Source organism: Hakea prostrata, chromosome 3 (genome assembly GCF_041222555.1).
Source record: "Hakea prostrata isolate BN-2017 chromosome 3, UWA_Hpros_2, whole genome shotgun sequence".
Lineage (NCBI taxonomy): Eukaryota > Viridiplantae > Streptophyta > Magnoliopsida > Proteales > Proteaceae > Hakea > Hakea prostrata.
Window position 1 is genome coordinate 41,491,830 of NC_142602.1, and position 20,667 is coordinate 41,512,496.

A 20,667-nucleotide genomic window follows, 5' to 3' on the forward strand; every position below is an offset into this window, starting at 1 on the left:
TCTCTGTTGGTAACTTTTCAAATTTCTTTATCTTTCTATTTTTCTCACAATTGATCTATCACATACTCTATATGTATGAGATGTTTATTCGATTTTTGGCTTGTTTGTCTCTTATTTTTATGGTTGTCCCATGAGTTCAATGTTTTTTTCGTTTATTGTTTGGTCATTAACATGCTGTCATACTGCAACTCCATAGTATGCTTGCACTCTCTTATTGACCCTTCTTATGCATTTTTCCTTCTTTCTTTTTTTTTTTCTCTTTATAGCATTGTTTTTCGTTTCCAGCTTTGGTATTTTCAAGCCTTAAAATTCCCCTGTTTTTTTTTTTTTTCTTGGCTCTCCTCCTCTATCTTTCGGTCTATCTTTGTGTTCACTTCGTTACTCTGAGCTCCTTGTTGAAACCATATTCTATGGAATACTTATTGGTTAAAACAAGTCTCAAATTGAGTACAAACAACCTACAATCTTCACACCTATGAAGATTACATGCCCTTAGGGCTCCATCTTTTGTTTTATCCCACTTCACCCATTCTCTGTGTAGTGTACTTTTTCTTATACTTGTTGTTATCTTGTTTTTCAACAGATATCCCATGCCTCGCCGTAAGCATCCGTCCGTCCGCGGTGGTGCCTCCACCTCTAGCACCCATCCTCCTCGCTCTTCCCGACACCCACCTCCTGCGAGCCCCCTAGGCTCGACAAATGGTTTCGTGATGCAAAGGCTCAACGCATGTACCCTAGAGTTGCTGCCCGTAGCATAGAACAAGGCTCCACTGTTGACCTTGATGCCTTCTCCAAGTTTCCCATCAAGGACATGTTTGAAGCCCTAGGTTGGGAGTCTATGCTTCATGTTGAGGAAATCACCTATGCCCGCTTGGTCAATCACTTCTATGCAAATCTTCGGCATGCGGGAACCAATGAGAACCTCACAGTCACCTCCTATGTCAAAGGAGTGGACATCACTCTCACTATCCCCTCTTTTTACCAAATTTTTCAGCTCTCCACAGAGGGTGCTCTTCGTTTTTGGACCTACAAAGATACCCCGATGTCCAGATAGATACTGTCTACCAAAGCCTTCTTCCACCTGAGACCCCTCCTCGCTACCACGTGGACATTCAAGAAACGATGTTCACTGAACAAGCTAAGGTTGTAAGCAAGATCACTCAACGCAACGTCATCCCTAAAAAGGGATATCGTTCAGACATTACTTCCTTTCAAACATATGTTACCTATTGCATAATTCATCATGTTCCTCTCTGCCTCCCATATGCCATTCTTTCCTACATGATCCAATCAGTGTGGATCGGGAACAAATGTCTTCCTTATGGTAGTCTCCTCACCAAAATATTCAGACACTTCAACGTTAGCTTTAAAAATGAGGACCCTACTCCACCTGCCTCCCGGATAGACAACAAAGGCTTGTTCCCTCCCGCAAGCGCACTGCTGCCCAAGCCCGCCGAAAGAGCACCTCTCAACCCATGGATGTCGAGGGCACTTCAGCTGGACCACAACAGCCTTCTTCCTACTCTTCCTCCACTGCCTTCCGGTTTCAAGCCCTTGATTCGCGCCTCACTAATATGCAACAGCACTTCGACACCCGCTTTGACTCCATCAGCCATCGCTTGGATACTAGTGATAGCATGATTGCTCATCAAACAATCATGATACACCATATGATGACTCACCTTCAGATTCCCCCTCTCCCGTCACCAAGAGTCGCCGAATCTGAAGGCGCCGATGACGATGAGGACGGTGCCGAGGAAAGCGATGAGGACGCTGACGACATTGAAGGAAGTGGCAGTGGCAGTGGTAGTGGTAGTGGGAATGATGATGGGAGTGCAGATGATGAGGGCGGCCGTGACGCTACTGACTAGCTGCCATGTTTAATTTCTTTTTGGGTTTCTGTTTCTGTTTTTTTCCTACTGTTTGGATGAACATTTGCTGCTGTTATAACCTTTCTCGGTTGCTAACACATTATGTTTACTTTTGTTTACCTTAATTCTAATATTCTATGCATCTGTCTGTCTCTTCTCTCTTCTTATTTCATGTTTTCTTGCCAGTGATAACAGCGGGATCCTCCTGTTTAGGGGGAGTTTCATAAGTAGGGGGAGCATGCCCTGCTCTTTTTCCTCCTTTTTGTTTCTGACAAAGGGGGAGAAATACAGCCCGTAAACCCTTTTAGTTAAAAGATTTGGTTTACATAAAATGAAGATTGGAAATACATATGATGGATTATATGATGCTTACTAAGAGTAATAAGCACACTTCATGCTTATATAATCATCCAAATACATAAATGGAAATGTTTTACGATTTATATCATTTTATCCCTTGCACGTTTGTCATCATCAAAAAGGGGGAGATTGTTGGAAAATGCCAAGTCAGCATTTGCCACATCAGTCTCCAATCAGTTTTGATGATGACAAACACTCTACTAATGTTTCCATAAAGATATGTTTTTTGTCCAGCTCATCACTGCAGAGAATCTCGATGTAAATATCCGGTTCAAAGAAAATTCCGGAGAGTCAAGCTCAAGATCAAACCATCTTAGACAAAGAACCAAAGTCAAGAGGAGAGCATCAAGATCACTGATCAAGATCAAGTCAAAGATCAAGACTTAGGCTAAATCAGGGCTTAGGACACCTTTGCATACACACACATGTAAATACATCCATAATATGTAATCCATGTTACTAGAGTGACCTAGGACGTGTTAGTAAGGTGTATAGCGCTTAGGATTGTCAAAACGATCTAAAAATCCAAGCCATATCCCAGCCCAAAGTTGTTTAGAAAAACAGAGCTCAGACGGATGTCCGTCTGAGCAGATGGACGTCCGTCTGTTTTCATAACTCTGTTTCTCAGAAACAACAGAAGGCCAGACGGAATTTCCGTCTGGCAGACGGATGCCCGTCTCGAGCCAAACCGGGCAGACGGAGCCGTCCGTCGTCCGTCTGCCCGGATTTGACTATAACAGCTAGTTTAAAGAGAATATGTTCTACAGCTGTTTGTAACGGATACCTTTGAGACGGATGACCGTCTGGGCAGATGGACGTCCGTCTGGAACAAAATCTTGCAAAGATTTTATGTCCGTTGGGGAAATGGGGAAAGCAGTAACTTGGGGTCTATAAAAGCCCAACCATCCCCATTTGAGAATCATCCTTCTCCCCCATCTAGCACATATTCACTCACAAGTGAAAAAGCAAAGTTTTGGTGATTTTAGCATTTTTGCTGTCCTCCCAACTCCGGTTAACTTTGAGGGATATTCCAAAGTTGAAGCTTTCACTAAAGCAAAGTCTGGAGTTATTGAAACCGCTGAAGTATATTGACTCTTGGTTCATTCATTACATCACTTGCACTCAAAGGGTAAAGGGTTACTCTCTTTTGATAGGTAACATCTAATACTTTTTGTATTGTGAATTGGTTATTTTAATTCTAGTCTAGGTTGATTAGAATTCATTGTATTGGATACTTTTGTCCGTAAACGAAGATTGTATTGGATACTCTTGTCCGTGAACGAAGATTGTAAAGGGTACTCTTGCCCTGAAACGAAGATTGTAAGGGTTTGTTTCTCTACCCACTGTATTGAAAGAGATCCGTTAGTGGAAATACTCTCTTGAGACTAAGAGAGGAGTGGACGTAGACTCGTAGAGTCGAACCACTATAAATTCTGTGTTTGTGATTGTTGTTTGTCATTAGATTTCATCTTAAACTGTCAACTCATTTTGAAATTGCAACTAAACCAGAAAATTGGTATAAACCACTAGGTACAACCTAATCACCCCCCCTCTTGTAAAACCCAGCTCTAACCTTGACCCGGGAACCTTGTTATTTGTAGGTCCAGTGACCCGAAGTAAAGTAAGAAGTCAGCTTTGGGCCATCCCAGTGGAGGACTTGGTGTCTGGCTTTGAATCCATGAAAGTTGATGATGAAGTTCTATTTATGGAAACTGAATCTTGATGAAGATCTGATTAGTTGATGGACTTGGAGTGCTCTCTATCTTGGTTTGAAGGCATTTCTACCTATTAGGTAAGTCACTTGACTTGTGTGCCAAACCCCTTTAGGATTGGATTTGATCTGGGCCTTCAATTCCCTGTTTTGGTCTTGCTGTCAGCATTGGTCGACTGATTGGTCGACTGGGCCAGTCGACCAATCCACTCGACCAATGAGTGCTGTCTTTGGCAATTAGGTTGTTCTTGCTCTATTTAAGTCAAATCTCGAGTCCACTTCGTATTTGCTGCCTCCAAACTCTCTGGAACGAACCAAAGACCTCTGCAAGTCATCTCCCTTGCATCCTTGGTGTTTTCTTGACGGATCTTCGTCGAAACTCTTCTTTTTGCATCAAAAGGTATGTCTACTCTCTCTTCTTCTCCTCCATCTTTGTTTTTCTTTCCTTTTTGAGTTGAGACAGTAGAAGAGATGCTGCATTCTCTGTTGCAAACATCTCTGAACATGTTCTCATGATCATCCTAAGGATTTGAGGCTAGAACAATGATCTTAACCAAGATCATTGCAAGCTTTTGAAGGAATCATGATCAAACCATGATCTAATCTTGTTAAACATCTGATTTGAATTCTGATCTCTTTGGATATTCTATGATTGATCATGTTAGTAGTTAATTACTGTGTTTTCCTTCCATGATCCATAATCTATCAATTTCTAGTTGTTCTCTTCTACCATACTATGTGTTCTTCATGAAGCATGGTAGTTACATATATGGTAGGTTTTATTTCCTTATTTAGATTTATGCTTCTAAGCCTTGTTCCTTGAAGATCTAAGTATGTTTTCATGATACCATTACCTGAAGCAAAGATCCATCCTCCTATTGTTCTTGTCTTTGATTTCTATTTCGAATTCATCAAGATCCATGGTTGATCTAATTATGGTAACTTTTTGTTTCCTAATTTGGATCTTGATATCTTGATTTGATTGGTGTTTTGAGGTCCCCTATATGTTAGAATACTACTGATGTAGTTTACCCCTTGATTAGTACCCTTTTGAACCACCAAATTCGGATTTCATATCTTAAAACTCTGTTTTTTTTAGGCTTATCTTGTCTGCATTGGTCGATTGATTGGTCGATCGGGCCAATCACCAATCTACTCGACCAATGAATACAGCAACTCCAGAATTGGTCTGTGTTGGATGTTTTGGTATCTTTTCTATTAGGGATCTTTCCTAATATGTTGTATATACTTGTTTAGGACCTTCTTCTCAAGTTTGCCAAGATCTTACTTGATTTCTTAGGATTCCTTTGCGAGTTATAAAAGGTAAGGATGGTTATTTCCTTAATTACATAGATAGCATGAATCTAGTTTCTATATTTGAATATCATTGATATGATTCCTAAATTAGATTCTTACAATGATAAACTACTGTTGCATAACTTTGATTACAGTAGCATTACTTATTCATATTGAATTGATTCATGTATGATTTACTTACCAATGTTATACAAGTGATTGTAATTATTGATTTCTTTCCATATATGAAGTTACCATATATGTGATGATATGAATTGATGCATGTGTATGCTTAAGTATGGTTTGGAAAGGAGAGGTGTCCTTTTGACACTTCTGTCCTTGGACTACTACGGGAATATTATGGGATGTTTCCGGAGATGCCCTCTGGACACCTTCCTAAATTGTTGGATGACATATCTAGGATTGTCTAGTAGTGTTTGGCTAGGATGTCCTGTTATGTCAGACCCTAATCGGAGGGGTATTGAGACCGAACGACCCGTGGTAGCAATGGGGATTCATGGGCGCTCAAGACCGGTAACCAACCCGTGAGAGGATAGGAATCACATTGTGGGGGCCATTTATTGGTAGGGTTGCATATGGTTAGACTTGGGCTCACGGGCGCTTAAGACCGGTAACCAACCCGTGAGAGGACGTGAGAGCTTCCCGTTTACCATATGTGGATGATCAATAGGGTTGATGAGTCCGTAGTCGGGGACTATGAGGACTCTAGTGTGAAGGATACCGGAAAGGATCGTCGGGGACGAGGAATGGACGTATCCGGATCCGACTTGATGTAACTAAGTAGAAGACTTGCATTTGGCTAGGTTTTTACCCCGACATGCGCCAAGATTTATACCAAATGGTTGTGAGAGAGTGTGTTGACTTAACCCCCCGCCAAGGTTTGTCCCGAGGGATGAAGGACCCATTACCAATCGGCTGCTCAAGACCGGTGAAATGATCCGTGAGAGAATCCAAGATATCTTAAATGGTTGAGGATGTGAGTGGACTTTCCTAAAGAAGTACGGTGCTATGACTTAAAGCATGTCCGCCAATAGAGACCAGCATACATAGAGTTAGATTCATTCATTCATTGCTTGTCCGATATCATATTGCATTTATGATTGTTCCCGAATCCTCGCCATTTATGTTATTATGGATTTTAATCGCCTTTACCGAGTTTCTTTGAAACTCATTCCTTTATTGTACAATGTTTGTTAGACTATCCCGCAGTACCGAGTATTATGACGGTCCCTATGAAGAAGCGCAAGGCGAAGAGGCATATCTCCAGGAAGGTGATTGCGGTTACCACAATTACTCTGAAGATCCCGCGAGTGGTTATGCTCCGTACGATGCTTAGTCCGACCATTGAGTGGAAGCGTCCTTGTGCCATTTATGAGATTTACACTTATAAGGATGTTGTCTATAAAGTGGAGAACAATTTAGTTACCCAATGTACTTGCTACTGGGATTAGATTTTGTCTAGTTTATTCTTTTAGAGCTACTTTTCCGCTGGTTGTAAAGTGGGATTTTTGCCTCACTTTACTTATCTGTTTGACACTCTGATTATATCTATTATTCTGATTCATTTATGATTCATTCTTTCTTTATTGGATCTATGGTTTATCTTCCGCATTTTTATTATGATTGTTCATGATTATGTTATTGTTTATGTGGGAGGTTGATCACTCGATACCTAATCTTCGGGCTGTGGATCACACTCTCGGGTATGCCAGATAGGGTACCGGCTGGGAGGGCGTGACACCTCTAGGTTGCACCAACATCCCTTTTTTCTGTATGTTGTTGGATTTTCGTACTGATACTACTTTTTTTGTACTTGCAGTGCCTCCCAGAATTGATCTGAGCTTTATTAGGGCGAAGTTCTGCAAGAAGACTATCCCAGCATCGACGAAGGTTGTGGCCAATGAGGTGATTGCATCTAGTGAATCTTCTAAGCGTAAGGAGACTGCTGTTGGTGAATCTTCAGGTCGATTCCCACAGGTTTCTACTGATGCTTCTCCTACGCTCCCTCCGCCTAAAGAGATCTCTCGGTCTTCCAAGGAAGATCTTGATTACTCCGTCGCTGATGGTGCTGTTGATGCCCCTGCTAGAGAGACCATTCGGGCCTCATCGAAGGAGACTCTTCGGACATCAGAGGCAACTATCTTGGCATCTGATGAAGGTGCGGTCCCAGTAGGTGCTGCTTCTATTTCCAACTCTAGAGCTTGTTTGGCATCCTCTTCCTCTCCTTCTTTGGAGCCGGAGGATTTGCCACTAAGAAGCGTCGTCGGTTGGTGGAGGATGCAGCTCATCCTTCTCTTGATGTAGCTCATCCTTCTCCTCCTTCGAGGAAGTCTGAATTAGTGTCAAACAAGTTTGACAAAGCATTGGAGTGGTGCACTGCTGCTCAAATGCCTAGCCAGAGCAGAGTTCTTTCAAAACTTCCAGACGATGACTTTATGAAGTCACTGGTGATGTAAGTTTTTCTTCATTATCTTTTGATGCTGAAGGTTATTCTTTTGCTCCTGACTAACTCGGAAGTCGTTTGCAGGAGTCTCACTGGGAACTTCCACAACCAAGTGGAAGCAGCCTCTAGACTCAGTAAACTGAGTAATGAAGTTTCCAGGCTTCGGGAAGACTCCAAAGCCAAAGATGCTGAGATTGCTCGCCTTAGGAAATTAGCTTGGGAGGTTGCATGAGAAAATTACTCTTTGATTGAGCATCTCCGTTCAGACTTGGATGATGCCAGGGAGAAGATCCGGTGATTGGAGCGAGAAGCAGGAAAGTCAGGGGCCAAAGGATCTGAAGCGTTACCTCAAAGGCAAGCTGTCATTCCCTTGCCCGAATCCCTTCCAACTGACGTTCGCAGAGCCTGCATCTTCAAGTATTTACGCAGTAAGCCCTGTGTTGACATGCTGAATGCTTATAACTTGCAGGCATACCAGGATGGCGAGAACGAAGTATGGGAATCAATACTAAGGAAAGATCCTCATTTTGATATGACTCCCTACAGCGCTAATTGTCATCCTAAAGTGTTTGCCAAGCTGGGTCTTCCTTTTCCTGACTGGACCAAGGATAAGATCAACCCTCCGCCTTCGGATCCAGATATTATGCATTATCTCGAGGATTCTCCTGTTTATGCTCCTCTCCAAGGATTCAGTTATGAAGAAATTGGCCTGAGCGCAGGTTTCATCAAAAATCAGACTTCTTCCGGTCAAGCTGGATAAAGAGTATGGAATTGCAGAGGATTTTGATAACATGGTTTTTTTCGACTCTATTCTCCTTCTTCCTGAATTTCTGTTGCTTCCTGACTCTGTATTACTTCTGGAAAAGCTCTTTCAATCTTGTAACTTTTCGATGATGTCTTTCTCATTTTGACCAAGCGAAGATTGTACCCCAACAAGTTTTATGTTGGTTGTAAAGGTTGGCCTCTTCTGGTCTTTTAATAAAGAATTGAACTTCATCTTTGAACTTTGCTAGTCGTTTGAGTCATTGTTGCAGTAGGTCTTATTCTCACACCCCACCCGTCGGTCTCAGTTACCCGCCCGGCAACCCGTGGGTGTGATCCGTCACAAGATCCAAGGTTTTAGTCTATCAACAATATTTAAGACAAATAAAGATAATCAAGAGCAAAGAATATTCAATAACTGAATTAAATGAATTACAGGAGTCCAAAATACTCCAATGTCAATAAATAAAGGAAAGAAATAGTGAATAAAATGGAATAAAGGTTTTAGCGGAAGTAAACAAAAAGGTTATATCAATTTCTTCCCAGTTTCCTTTTCTAAATCTAAAAAGTGTTTTTCATGGATCTCAAGGTAAGTGTTCTCCAATTCAACTCTATTCGCCGAGCAAACTTTCTGACCACCCTCCGCCTTTGATCATCAATAGGTGCGATAAGCGCACTCCATGCAGCTACAGGAGCTCCCGCACATGCTATTTCCATCTCCCACTGACGGTGCCACATCTTCTTCATACGGGATGGTTCCTTCATAGGAAACCAGTCCATCTTCCTGTAAAGTTCTTTCTTCTATGTAGGCTAATAAACAATACAAAATAAAGACGTGAGTTCTAAAGAACTCAGTAAGAAACAATCAACATCCCATCAATATATCCAATAATGCCAAGATACATGAATAATATAAGTGAATGCAAAACATGAATGATACTATGATTTCTAACTATACAGGTCTCTAATAGTTGACATGCTTTAAGTTATACACCAGCCCTCCTCTGGGTAAGTGATAGGTCATTTAATTGCATTAATATTATATCAAATCCTTTATATTTTAATGAGACTATTGGTTGTTTTATTTGGATATGGACATATTATAGCATTCGGATATCAAATCTATTAAAAGAATGGTTAGAACCATATTGGCACATTTTTAAATCAAATCAAAGAATCACACCCAAATTAAGATGGAAGATTTGATTATGTCCAAAGCTAGAGGTTTGATCTTGCCCAAATCGGAAGGATTTTCGTAAAATGTCTTAATTCAGCTAGCAAATATTTCGTTCTTTCTTGCGATCAGACATCTAAGGAAGAAGCTGAATTGGAAAGGGACTAAATTGGAAACCATTGCATTGGCAAAGATGAAGAAATGAAACAACTGAATTGGGAAGAATTGCATTGCCAAAGCGAACGATGGAAATAACAGATTTGGAAAGAATGCAGAATTGGCAGGAATCCTCTATAAGAAGGAACGCATTTTCAGAGATTGAAGAGCACACACAAGCTACAACAAGAGGAAGCCACAGTTTTGAGGAAGAACGGCATAATGTTTTCTATTTTCATTTCTTTGTTTTTCTTTTACATGTCTAGCTAAATCTAGCTTTCGATCAAGATTAATGGAAGTTTGATTTTCACCAATTGTGAGACTTTGGATTATCAGTTTTCTTTAATTCTCAGGTATTTATGCGTTTTCTATATTTATTATGTTATTGTATTAAGCCTTAGACAAGAGGCCTGTTGTTTTATGATTAATACAATACTCAGTTAATTCTTATATAAGTGACAAATAGCATTCTTGAATGGGTAATTAATGCCTTGGAGAGTTTGCTATGAGAATGTAAATCATAGTTTAAATAAACAAGGCTTTTCCGGGTTTATTGACTAGGGATTGGGTCTTTCAATTTTTAATGCGATTAATAGACATAACTCAAAGGACAGATCCAAAGGTTATGTTTATTAATTAGGGAATAACTCAAAGGACAGATCCAAAGGTTATCAATAAAGTAGGGAAAGATTGGTTGTTAGAGGACTGATCCTCAATGACCATAACCAATCTACCCGAAATTAAAGTTTTTATTTTTTAAGTCAATGATCAATTGAGAGAATCAATTCTGAAGTTGAATCTTGATCGAAAGTTTTTATTATTCTAATTTTCTTGTTAACTACTGCATTCATTTATTTTTATTTAATTTGTTGATTCAAAACTCCCCAATTTTTATCAAAGGATAAATCTTCACCAATTTCTGTGGATTTGACCCTACTCACTACTAATACAAATTTAGTTGAGATAAGGAGTATCTTTGGTGGATTCGACACCCATCAAATTTTTGCGCCGTTGCCGGGGATTGGTTCTTTTAGATTTATTCCTTTTGCTTTGTTTTATTTTTATTTTTATTTTTATTTTTTCCCTTAATCTCTTGGTTGTTTGTTTTATGCCTCGATCCATTCGTACAGGTGAACTTCAATTTGATCCTGAGATTGAGAAAACAGTCCGTAGATTGAGGAAGGAAACCAAACAACATTTTCAGGGAGTATCATCATCTTCATCTTCTAGTATTGATTTAATTGGATTATTTGGGGTTGAAGAAGAAATCATGGATGTTAATAATATTAATGAGAGGACCTTAAAAGATTTAGCCATGCCAGATTTGAACCAACAACCATTATGTATTGAATATCCAAATATTGAGGTTGCTTTTGAATTAAAATCTGGTTTGATTCATTTACTCCCCACTTTCCGTGGTCTTGCAGGTGAAGATCCTCATAAACATCTCAAGGAGTTCCATGTGGTGTGCTCCACAATGAGGCCACATGGTGTAACCGATGAACAAATCAAGTTACGAGCCTTTCCATTTTCTTTGTCTGAAAAAGCTAAAGATTGGTTATACTACTTACCTTCTTGTTCAATAACCACCTGGATTGAGATGAAAAGGCAGTTTCTTGAAAAGTTTTTTCCTACCTCGCGGGCTGCTACTATAAGGAAAGATATATGTGGGATCCGACAATATCATGGAGAAACTCTTCATGAATATTGGGAAATATTTAAGCAATTGTGTGCTAGTTGTCCCCAACTTCAAATTTCTGACCAACTTCTAATTCAATATTTTTATGAAGGGTTATCTAACATGAATAGGAATATGATTGATGCTGCTAGTGGAGGTGCGTTAGTACATAAAACCCCTACTGAGTTAAGAAATTTAATTTCTAATATGTCTGCCAACACTCAACAATTTGGGACTAGACGGGATGATCCACCAAGAAAAGTTAATGAGGTAAGTGTCTCTTCCATTGACCAACGTTTGGATAATCTAACTTCTGTTGTGGAAAAATTGGTTGTAGGAAATATCTAACAAGTGAAGGCTTGTGGTATTTGCTTCAAAACAAATCATGCCACAGATGCATGCCCAACACTTCAAGATGAGAATCATGAACATGCCAATATTGTTGGAGGATTCCCAGGTCCACCACAAAGAAGATATGATCCATACTCAAACATATACAATTCAGGATGGAAGGATCACCCAAATCTGAGTTATGGGCCTAGAGCTAACAATTTCCAACAACAATATCAGCCTAGGCAGTCTGATCCACAATATCAATAAGTTCCTAAGCAAGGTAAGTCTCTTGAACAATTAGTTGAATCTCTTGCTGTTAGTTCTCATCAATTCCAACAGGATACAAGAGCAAGTATTCAGAACTTGGAGAGTCAAATCAGTCAACTCGCATCTTTAGTAAGTAAGCTTGAGAATCAAGGAAAATTGCCCTCACAAACAATTATTAATCCAAAGCAAAATGTGAGTGCCATGATATTGAGAAGTGGCAAAGAGTTAGAGACCCATTGCTTATCACTCAAATTTAAGAGAGGAGACAGAAAAAGAAGTAACACCTCCTGTACAACATGTAAGCCCTAAGGTAACACCCCCTCCATTTCTAACAAGACTTTCTCAATCAAAAAAACTTGAAAAGGAAAAAGAAATTCTTGAGACATTTCGCAAAGTTGAGGTAAATATTCCTTTAATTGATACTATCAAACAAATTCCTCGCTATGCGAAATTTCTTAAGGAATTATGTACTAATAAGAGAAAGTTGCAAGGCAATGAGAAAATAAGTGTGGGGGAGAATGTCTCAGCTGTGTTACAAAAGAAATTACCTTCAAAGTGCAAAGATCCAGGTATGTTTGTCATTCCTTGTAAAATAGGTAATGTGAAAGTTGAGAAGGCCATGTGTGATTTGGGTGCTTCTATTAATGTTATGCCTTTATCAGTTTATAAATCTTTGAATGTTGGACCTTTAAAGAATACTGGCGTAATAATTCAATTGGTTGATAGATCAAATGTTTATTCTGAAGGAGTGTTAGAAGATGTTTTAGTTCAAGTAAATGGATTAGTTTTTCCTGCAGATTTTTATGTACTTGATATGGAAGAAGACTATTCTCCTAATTCAAGTTTGATTTTATTGGGGAGACCTTTTTTGAAAACTGCTAGAACTAAAATCGATGTGCATGATGGAACATTAACAATGGAGTTTGATGGCGAGATCATTAAATTTAATATATATGCTTCCATGAGATATCCTAATGATGTATATGCTGTTTATGCTTTTGATGCCATTGACACTCTAGCTCAAAAAACATTTAATTTTTGTGATGAAGACAAGTTAAAAATTGCACTTAGTAATGGTTTAACTCTTGAAGAAGTGCAGCTTGCAAAAGAAGAGTTTGCAATAGAGGATGAATTGCAAAATACTATTTTTGAATTAGAGTCACTTAGACCTATGAGGGTTGATGTTCCTTTTGCTAATCTTCCTATTTCTAACACAAAACTTTTACCCTCTATTGTGCAAGCCCCCAAGTTGGAACTCAAAACATTGCCAGATCATTTAAAATATGCATTCTTGGGTGATAATAAAAGTCTCCCCATAATTATTTCAAGTAAGCTGAATGCATTAGAAGAAGAGAGATTGCTTAGAGTGCTTCGGGAATATAAGGAGGCTATGGGATGGACCATAGCGGACATAAAAGCTTTAAGTCCCTCAACATGTATGCACAAAATCCTACTTGAAGAGAATTGTAAACCTTCTAGGCAACCTCAACGCCGTTTGAACCCACCTATGATGGAGGTAGTGAAAAAGGAAATTTTAAAACTCCTTGATGCAGGTATGATCTATCCAATCTCAAATAGCAAATGGGTAAGTCCAGTTCAGATAGTTCCAAAGAAAACTGGCATCACTGTGATTCAAAATGAGAATGGTGAGTTGGTGCCCACCCGAATCCAGAACGGATGGAGAGTTTGTATAGATTATCGTAAATTGAATGCATCAACTAGGAAGGATCATTTTCCTCTCCCATTTATTGATCAAATGCTTGAACGGTTAGCGGGAAAATCTCATTATTGTTGTTTGGATGGTTTTTCAGGTTTTCATCAAGTTCTGGTTGCACCAGAGGATCAAGAGAAAACCACATTTACATGTCCTTTTGGTACTTTTGCTTACCGACGGATGCCATTTGGACTTTGCAATGCGCCTGCTACATTCCAGAGATGTACGGTTAGTATTTATTCTGAGTATGTTGAGAACATCATAGAAGTGTTTATGGATGATTTTACAGTCTATGGTGATTCTTTTGATATATGTCTAACTAACCTAACAAAAGTGCTGCAGAGATGTATAGAAGCTAATCTTGTTTTGAATTATGAAAAATGTCACTTTATGGTAGATCAAGGACTTATTCTTGGACATATCGTTTCTGCAAAAGGTATAGAGGTTGATAAGTCAAAAATTGATATTATAAAATCATTGCCTTATCCTCAGAATCGTACGGGAGATTCGTTCTTTTTTGGGGCATGCAGGATTTTATCGTCGCTTTATCAAGAACTTCTCCAAAATCACACAACCTTTGTGCAGACTATTGCAAAAGGATGTAGCATTTGACTTTGATAAAGCGTGCAAGGAAGCTTTTGACATTTTAAAAGACAAGTTGATTTCAGCCCCCATCATCAGATTACCAGATTGGAACCACCCTTTTGAAATCATGTGTGACGCAAGTAACTATGCAATAAGAGCTATTCTTGGACAAAAATTTGGAAGAGTCTCACGTCATTTATTATGCTTCAAGAACTCTTGACAGTGCACAATGCAATTGTTCAACAACGGAAAAAGAACTTTTAGCTATTGTATTTGCTTTAGAAAAATTCCGTTCTTATTTATTGGGTACTAAAATTGTTATTTACTCTGATCATGCAGCTCTAAAATATTTGTTTTCAAAGAAAGAAGCAAAACCGAGGCTGATCCGTTGGATACTCTTGTTACAAGAATTTGATTTGGAGATTCGTGACAAGAAAGGTGCAGAAAATTTAGTTGCCGACCACTTGAGTAGATTGATTTCAAGTGAAGACTCATCTCCACTACAAGACAATTTCCCAGATGAGCATCTCTTTTTCCTTAATGAGGTTCCTTGGTATGCAGATATAGTTAACTATTTAGTTACTAAAACTCTAACTAAGGATTTATCTAGAGCTCAAAAAGATAAAATAAAAAGTGATGCCAAATATTATGTGTGGGACGATCCTTACCTTTGGAAGCATTGTTCGGATTTAATTATTCGCAGATGTGTCCATCAACAAGAAATATCATCCATCTTACAATTCTGTCATTCATATGCTTGTGGTGGACATTTTGGTCAAAAAAGAACAGCTCGAAAAGTTCTAGAATGTGGGTTATATTGGCCAAATTTGTTTCATGATGCATATAGGTTTTGTAAATCATGTGAGCGTTGTCAAAAAACTGGGAACTTAGGACATAGAGATCAATTACCCCTTATCCCTATACTTATTTGTGAAATTTTTGATGTCTGGGGTATAGATTTCATGGGTCCTTTTCCTAATTCTTTTGGCAATTTTTTATATAATTCTTGCTGTGGATTATGTCTCTAAATGGGTGGAGGCTAAAGCTACCCAAACTAATGATTCTAAAGTGGTTGTGGATTTTGTCAAGTCACAGATTTTTGTCAGATTTGGCACACCCAAGGCAATGATTAGTGATAGAGGCACTCATTTCTGCAATAAAGTGATTGAAGCATTGTTCCGCAAGTATAATGTCACTCATCGTGTTTCCACTGCATACCATCCACAAACAAGTGGGCAAGCTGAGGTGTCAAACCGAGAAGTCAAGTCCATTCTTGAGAAAACGGTAAATCCAAATCGAAAAGATTGGAGTTTAAGACTTAATGATGCATTGTGGGCCTATCGGACAGCCTACAAAACACCTATAGGTATGTCTCCTTACCGTTTAGTGTTTGGGAAAGCTTGTCATCTTCCCGTCGAGATGGAGCATAGGGCATTTTGGGCTGTAAAACAATGCAATATGGAAATGGACAAAGTTGGAGAACAACGAAAGCTTCAGTTACAAGAGTTGGAAGAAATTCGCAATGAAGCTTATGAGAGTTCAAGGATTTACAAAGATAAAACAAAGGCTTTCCATGATCAGCAATTGCGAGGTAAGAATTTTACAATTGGTCAAAAATTTTTGCTCTACCAATCTAGATTGAAATTGTTTCCAGGAAAACTGCGTTCTAGATGGTTAGGACCTTTTGTCGTTACTAATGTCTTCTCTCATGGTGCAGTTGAAATCCAAAGTTTTGAGACTAATAAAATTTTCAAGGTTAATGGTCATCGGTTAAAACCTTTTTATGAAGGTTTTCAAGTGCATAATGTTGAAATTGAGCTTGGTATTCTAGAATACAAGGAATGAAAATGCACCAGGTCTAGCCAAAGACGTTAAATGAAGGCGCTAATGGGAGGCAACCCAATTTTCTTTACTTTAATTTTTTTTTTATTGATTTCATTAATTACTTTTTTTATTTTTTATTATTGTTAGAAATCTTAATTTAATTTTTTTTTCCTTTTCTGACAACCAGTTTTTTTTAACTCTTCACCTTCCGCTTGATTGCTCAGCTTCCGTCCACTGTTCTATATATGAGGGGAGTATTCCTAGATTCTCTTATTTCTATGACAATGGGGACATTGTTAAATTTAAGTGTGGGGGGAGGGGATCACATATTTATACTTTTTGTGGGTGGAATTTTCTGAAATTCTTTTTAATGATGTTTCATTTTCTATGAGTTCAATGGAATGCATGACTAATATTTACAGGTTGAATTCAATTTTGGTGAATCATGATCAATTAAATTCTTTGAAATCACATGCTAATGAAAGATTGTTTTAATTTCTGATTTAGAGGAAAAGATGATAAAGATTCATATACACAAACAATTTTTGTGAGATTTTGAACCTAAGAGCATATATCATTAGTTTTGCTCTGATTTTCTTGATTGAGTGATAATCTTTTATGGTTGGATACTTCTAGAACTTGTTTAGTTTTGCATGCTGAAATCATATAATTGGATTAAATGCATACAAATGACAAGGGCACCTAGGATTTACCACTTTTTAGCTTTCTTTTGATAGCCTATCCTTGATTATTATCTCTAGGAGCCCACTTTGAGCCTTGACCTTTTCTTTTGATAACATACCACTGTATAAACCTCATTAACCTTTTTTGTTCTTTTCATTCTATTGAACCCAAATCGAAGGATGGTTGAGTTACTGATATGAAATATCAATTAATAGTGAGAAGGAAAAGGCAAGTACTGTCAAACTTAATGCATCTTTTACTTAAAGTGCATCGAGAAAAAAAAAAAAATGAAAAAACGAAAAAAGAAAAAAAAAAAAAAAAAAAAAGAAAAGAAGAAGAAGAAGAATCAGTTGTTTGGGAAATAATATCATTGAGAGAAATACTTTTTTTTTTTTTTCAGTGCATAATGTTTTGCCTTTTTGCTTTATGGCTTCTATAAGTTTTTGAGAACCTGAAAAAAAAAATTGATTATGACATATTATTGTGACTCAACTCATTCCTTTGGTTTCATTTTATCCCAGTTTTCTTGTTTTTCCATACCCTACCTAAAGCCTCATTACAACCTATTAAAGACCTTTGGATGTATGTGTTTAATTCAATGCTTAGTGGTGAAGGTGTGATTTCTTTACAAGCATATGGTAATTATCCTTCTGTTATTGATTTGAGTGACTTTGTTACCCTTAAACATTGAGTGTATAGAGTGAATCCAAATGAGAGGGTATTGGATCTTGATGCATCTTGAATCTGATGATTTATTGAAACTAGTTCATTCATGTCGATTGATGAAGTTTAGTTGAAATTGTTGAGTCTTAGTTGAAATTCAATATATTTTTGAAATCTTAGAAGAAAAGAATTTTTAAAATAATGCTTGAGGACAAGCAATGGTTTAAGTGTGGGGGAATTTGATAGGTCATTTAATTGCATTAATATTATATCAAATCCTTTATATTTTAATGAGACTAATTGGTTGTTTTATTTGGATATGGACAGATTATAGCATTCGGATATCAAATCTATAAAAAGAATGGTTAGAACCATATTGGCACATTTTTAAATTAATCAAAGAATCACACCCAAATTAAGATGGAAGATTTGAATATGTCCAAAGCTAGAGGTTTGATCTTGCCCAAATCGGAAGGATTTTCGTAAAAAGTCTTAATTCAGCAAGCAAATATTTCGTTCTCTCTTGCGATCAGACATTTAAGGAAGAAGCTGAATTGGAAAGGGACTAAATTGGAAACCATTGCATTGGCAAAGATGAAGAAATGAAACAACTGAATTGGGAAGAATTGCATTGCCAAAGCGAACGATGGAAATAACAGATTTGGAAAGAATGCAGAATTGGCAGGAATCCTCTATAAGAAGGAACGCATTTTCAAAGATTGAAGAGCACACACAAGCTACAACAAGAGGAAGCCACAGTTCTGAGGAAGAACGGCATAATGTTTTCTATTTTTATTTCTTTGTTTTTCTTTTACATGTCTAGCTAAATCTAGCTTTCGATCAAGATTAATGGAAGTTTGATTTTCACCAATTGTGAGACTTTGGATTATCAGTTTTCTTTAATTCTCAGGTATTTATGTGTTTTCTATATTTATTATGTTATTGTATTAATCCTTAGACAAGAGGCCTGTTGTTTTATGATTAATACAATACTCAGTCAATTCTTATATAAGTGACAAATAGCATTCTCGAATGGGTAATTAATGCCCTGGAGAGTTTGCTATGAGAATGTATATCCTAGTTTAAATAAACAAGGCTTTTCCGGGTTTATTGACTAGGGATTGGGTCTTTCAATTTTTAATGCGATTAATAGACATAACTCAAAAGACAGATCCAAAGGTTATGTTTATTAATTAGGGAATAACTCAAAGGACAGATCCAAAGGTTATCAATAAAGTAGGGAAAGATTGGTTGTTAGAGGACTGATCCTCAATGACCATAACCAATCTACCCGAAATTAAAGTTTTTATTTTTTAAGTCAATGATCAATTGAGGGAATCAATTCTGAAGTTGAATCTTGATCGAAAGTTTTTATTATTCTAATTTTCTTGTTAACTACTGCATTCGTTTATTTTTATTTAATTTGTTGATTCAAAACTCCCCAATTTTTATCAAAGGATAAATCTTCACCAATTTCTGTGGATTCGACCCTACTCACTACTAATACAAATTTAGTTGAGATAAGGAGTATCTTTGGTGGATTCGACACCCATCAGTAAGTCTCATCACTCTGAGCTGGCAAGGACTGGCTACCTCTGTAGGGATCCTGGGAAAAAGGGAAAGTCCACACCTGGCTCTCAATTCCATGGCTGGGGGTTAAGTCAACACTCTCTTACCACGACTGTTGGTAATGAGTACTGGCGCATGTCGGGGTTTCTAATTCAATGCAAGGTCATATTGGTTACATGTCTACATGAAGTCTAGATGCATCCCCTATGGCACCAACCAACTCGGTTCAGTATCCTTCGCAACCTAGGAGAGAGAATCCTCACGGACTGGATACCTCTGTTGGACTCCACTCCTTAACCCTATGGTCATCCACATATTATTGGGGCGAATGCTCTCATGATTCCTCACGACACCCGGTCCGATCCTTGGACATCCATGAGCCCAACCCTAACATATGCAACCCTACCATTTATACGACTAACAGTGGACCACCAAGTCACATCACTGTCATCACGGGTCACTCGGTTTCAATCCCCCTACAGAAAGGGTAGTAGCATGTGGGGTACCTAACCATGAAATCTAGACTCTACCTAAATAATGCCATCAAATAGTAAAGACAGTGCTGGAGACATCAGCAGGCATGTGTCCCATTCCACATCCTCCTGATATCCCTAGCCAAGATATCCCAAAATAGATACCTCATCTATCAGAACCATATACCAACTACCATCAATCCATAACATCCATAATCAATACAATATATATATATATATATAAGTAAGACAAACAGCAGTAAAGTAATATGATTTCTATACAAAACATATAAACAACAACATATGTAAAGAAATATGATTTCAAATATATACTAGATTAACATATTATAAGTCTATTCAAGAGATAGGATGAATTTTCCTTACCTGCATATAATAAGATTGTCCGTAAAATGAAATCCGATAACAATTATATGACTTTTCTTTCAAACAGTAGTTACCTATATACAGGGTTATAGTAGCACATAAGTTAAATGAATCAATTTGAATCAGAACCAAAAACCATTTGGTCTCTATTTACCGGCCGGTCGCTTGGGCCGGTCGCTTAGGTTGAGCGACCGCCACTAGTGACCGCCCCAAAAACATTGAGTTTCAATCCGAAACTCAGGCCTTCGATTACTCAATTTCAATCCGGATTTCGAGTAATCTTGACCTAAGTCTCGAATCAAACACACCCTAAGACAAAAGGGTGAGGGAAAACTAACCATTACCATCAATAGATTACCCATAACCCTCCCCTTGATTGGATTAACCTTCTCACAGAAATAGGGTTTCGTTTACGGTTATTCCATCTCAAGTAGATTAAATAGAGAGTTAAAATATCCAAGGGGGTAATCACAAAGACGAGGGAAAACTGGTTAATACTAATTTAACGGACAAAGAGAGTAAAGAACGAAGGATTAATTCAACACCTCACGCCAGAGAGTCAGAGAAGGAAAGAACTGATCTTCCAAGTCACTGTCAGTACTCCAGAGACTCTTTCGGATCTTCCCCGCAGCCGTCTAACCTCCCAAATAAGAAACCACGAATAAAGTATTCGTTAATTAGACGGAGGTTGCCTTTTAT

General features: G+C 38.1%; 1 protein-coding gene across 1 annotated transcript; it reads left to right on the top strand.

Moving 5' to 3' along the window:
- The first annotated feature begins 1,475 nt into the window (after positions 1–1,475).
- On the top strand, positions 1,476–16,216 carry LOC149022244 (uncharacterized). The gene is made up of 8 exons (XM_089147578.1): positions 1,476–1,854; positions 7,079–7,324; positions 11,222–11,351; positions 11,604–11,742; positions 12,437–14,222; positions 14,711–14,916; positions 15,329–15,962; positions 16,026–16,216. The coding sequence occupies exons 1-8, from the start codon at positions 1,476–1,478 to the stop codon at positions 16,214–16,216; spliced, it is 3,711 nt and encodes a 1,236-aa protein (XP_089003704.1).
- Positions 16,217–20,667: the final 4,451 nt, after the last annotated feature.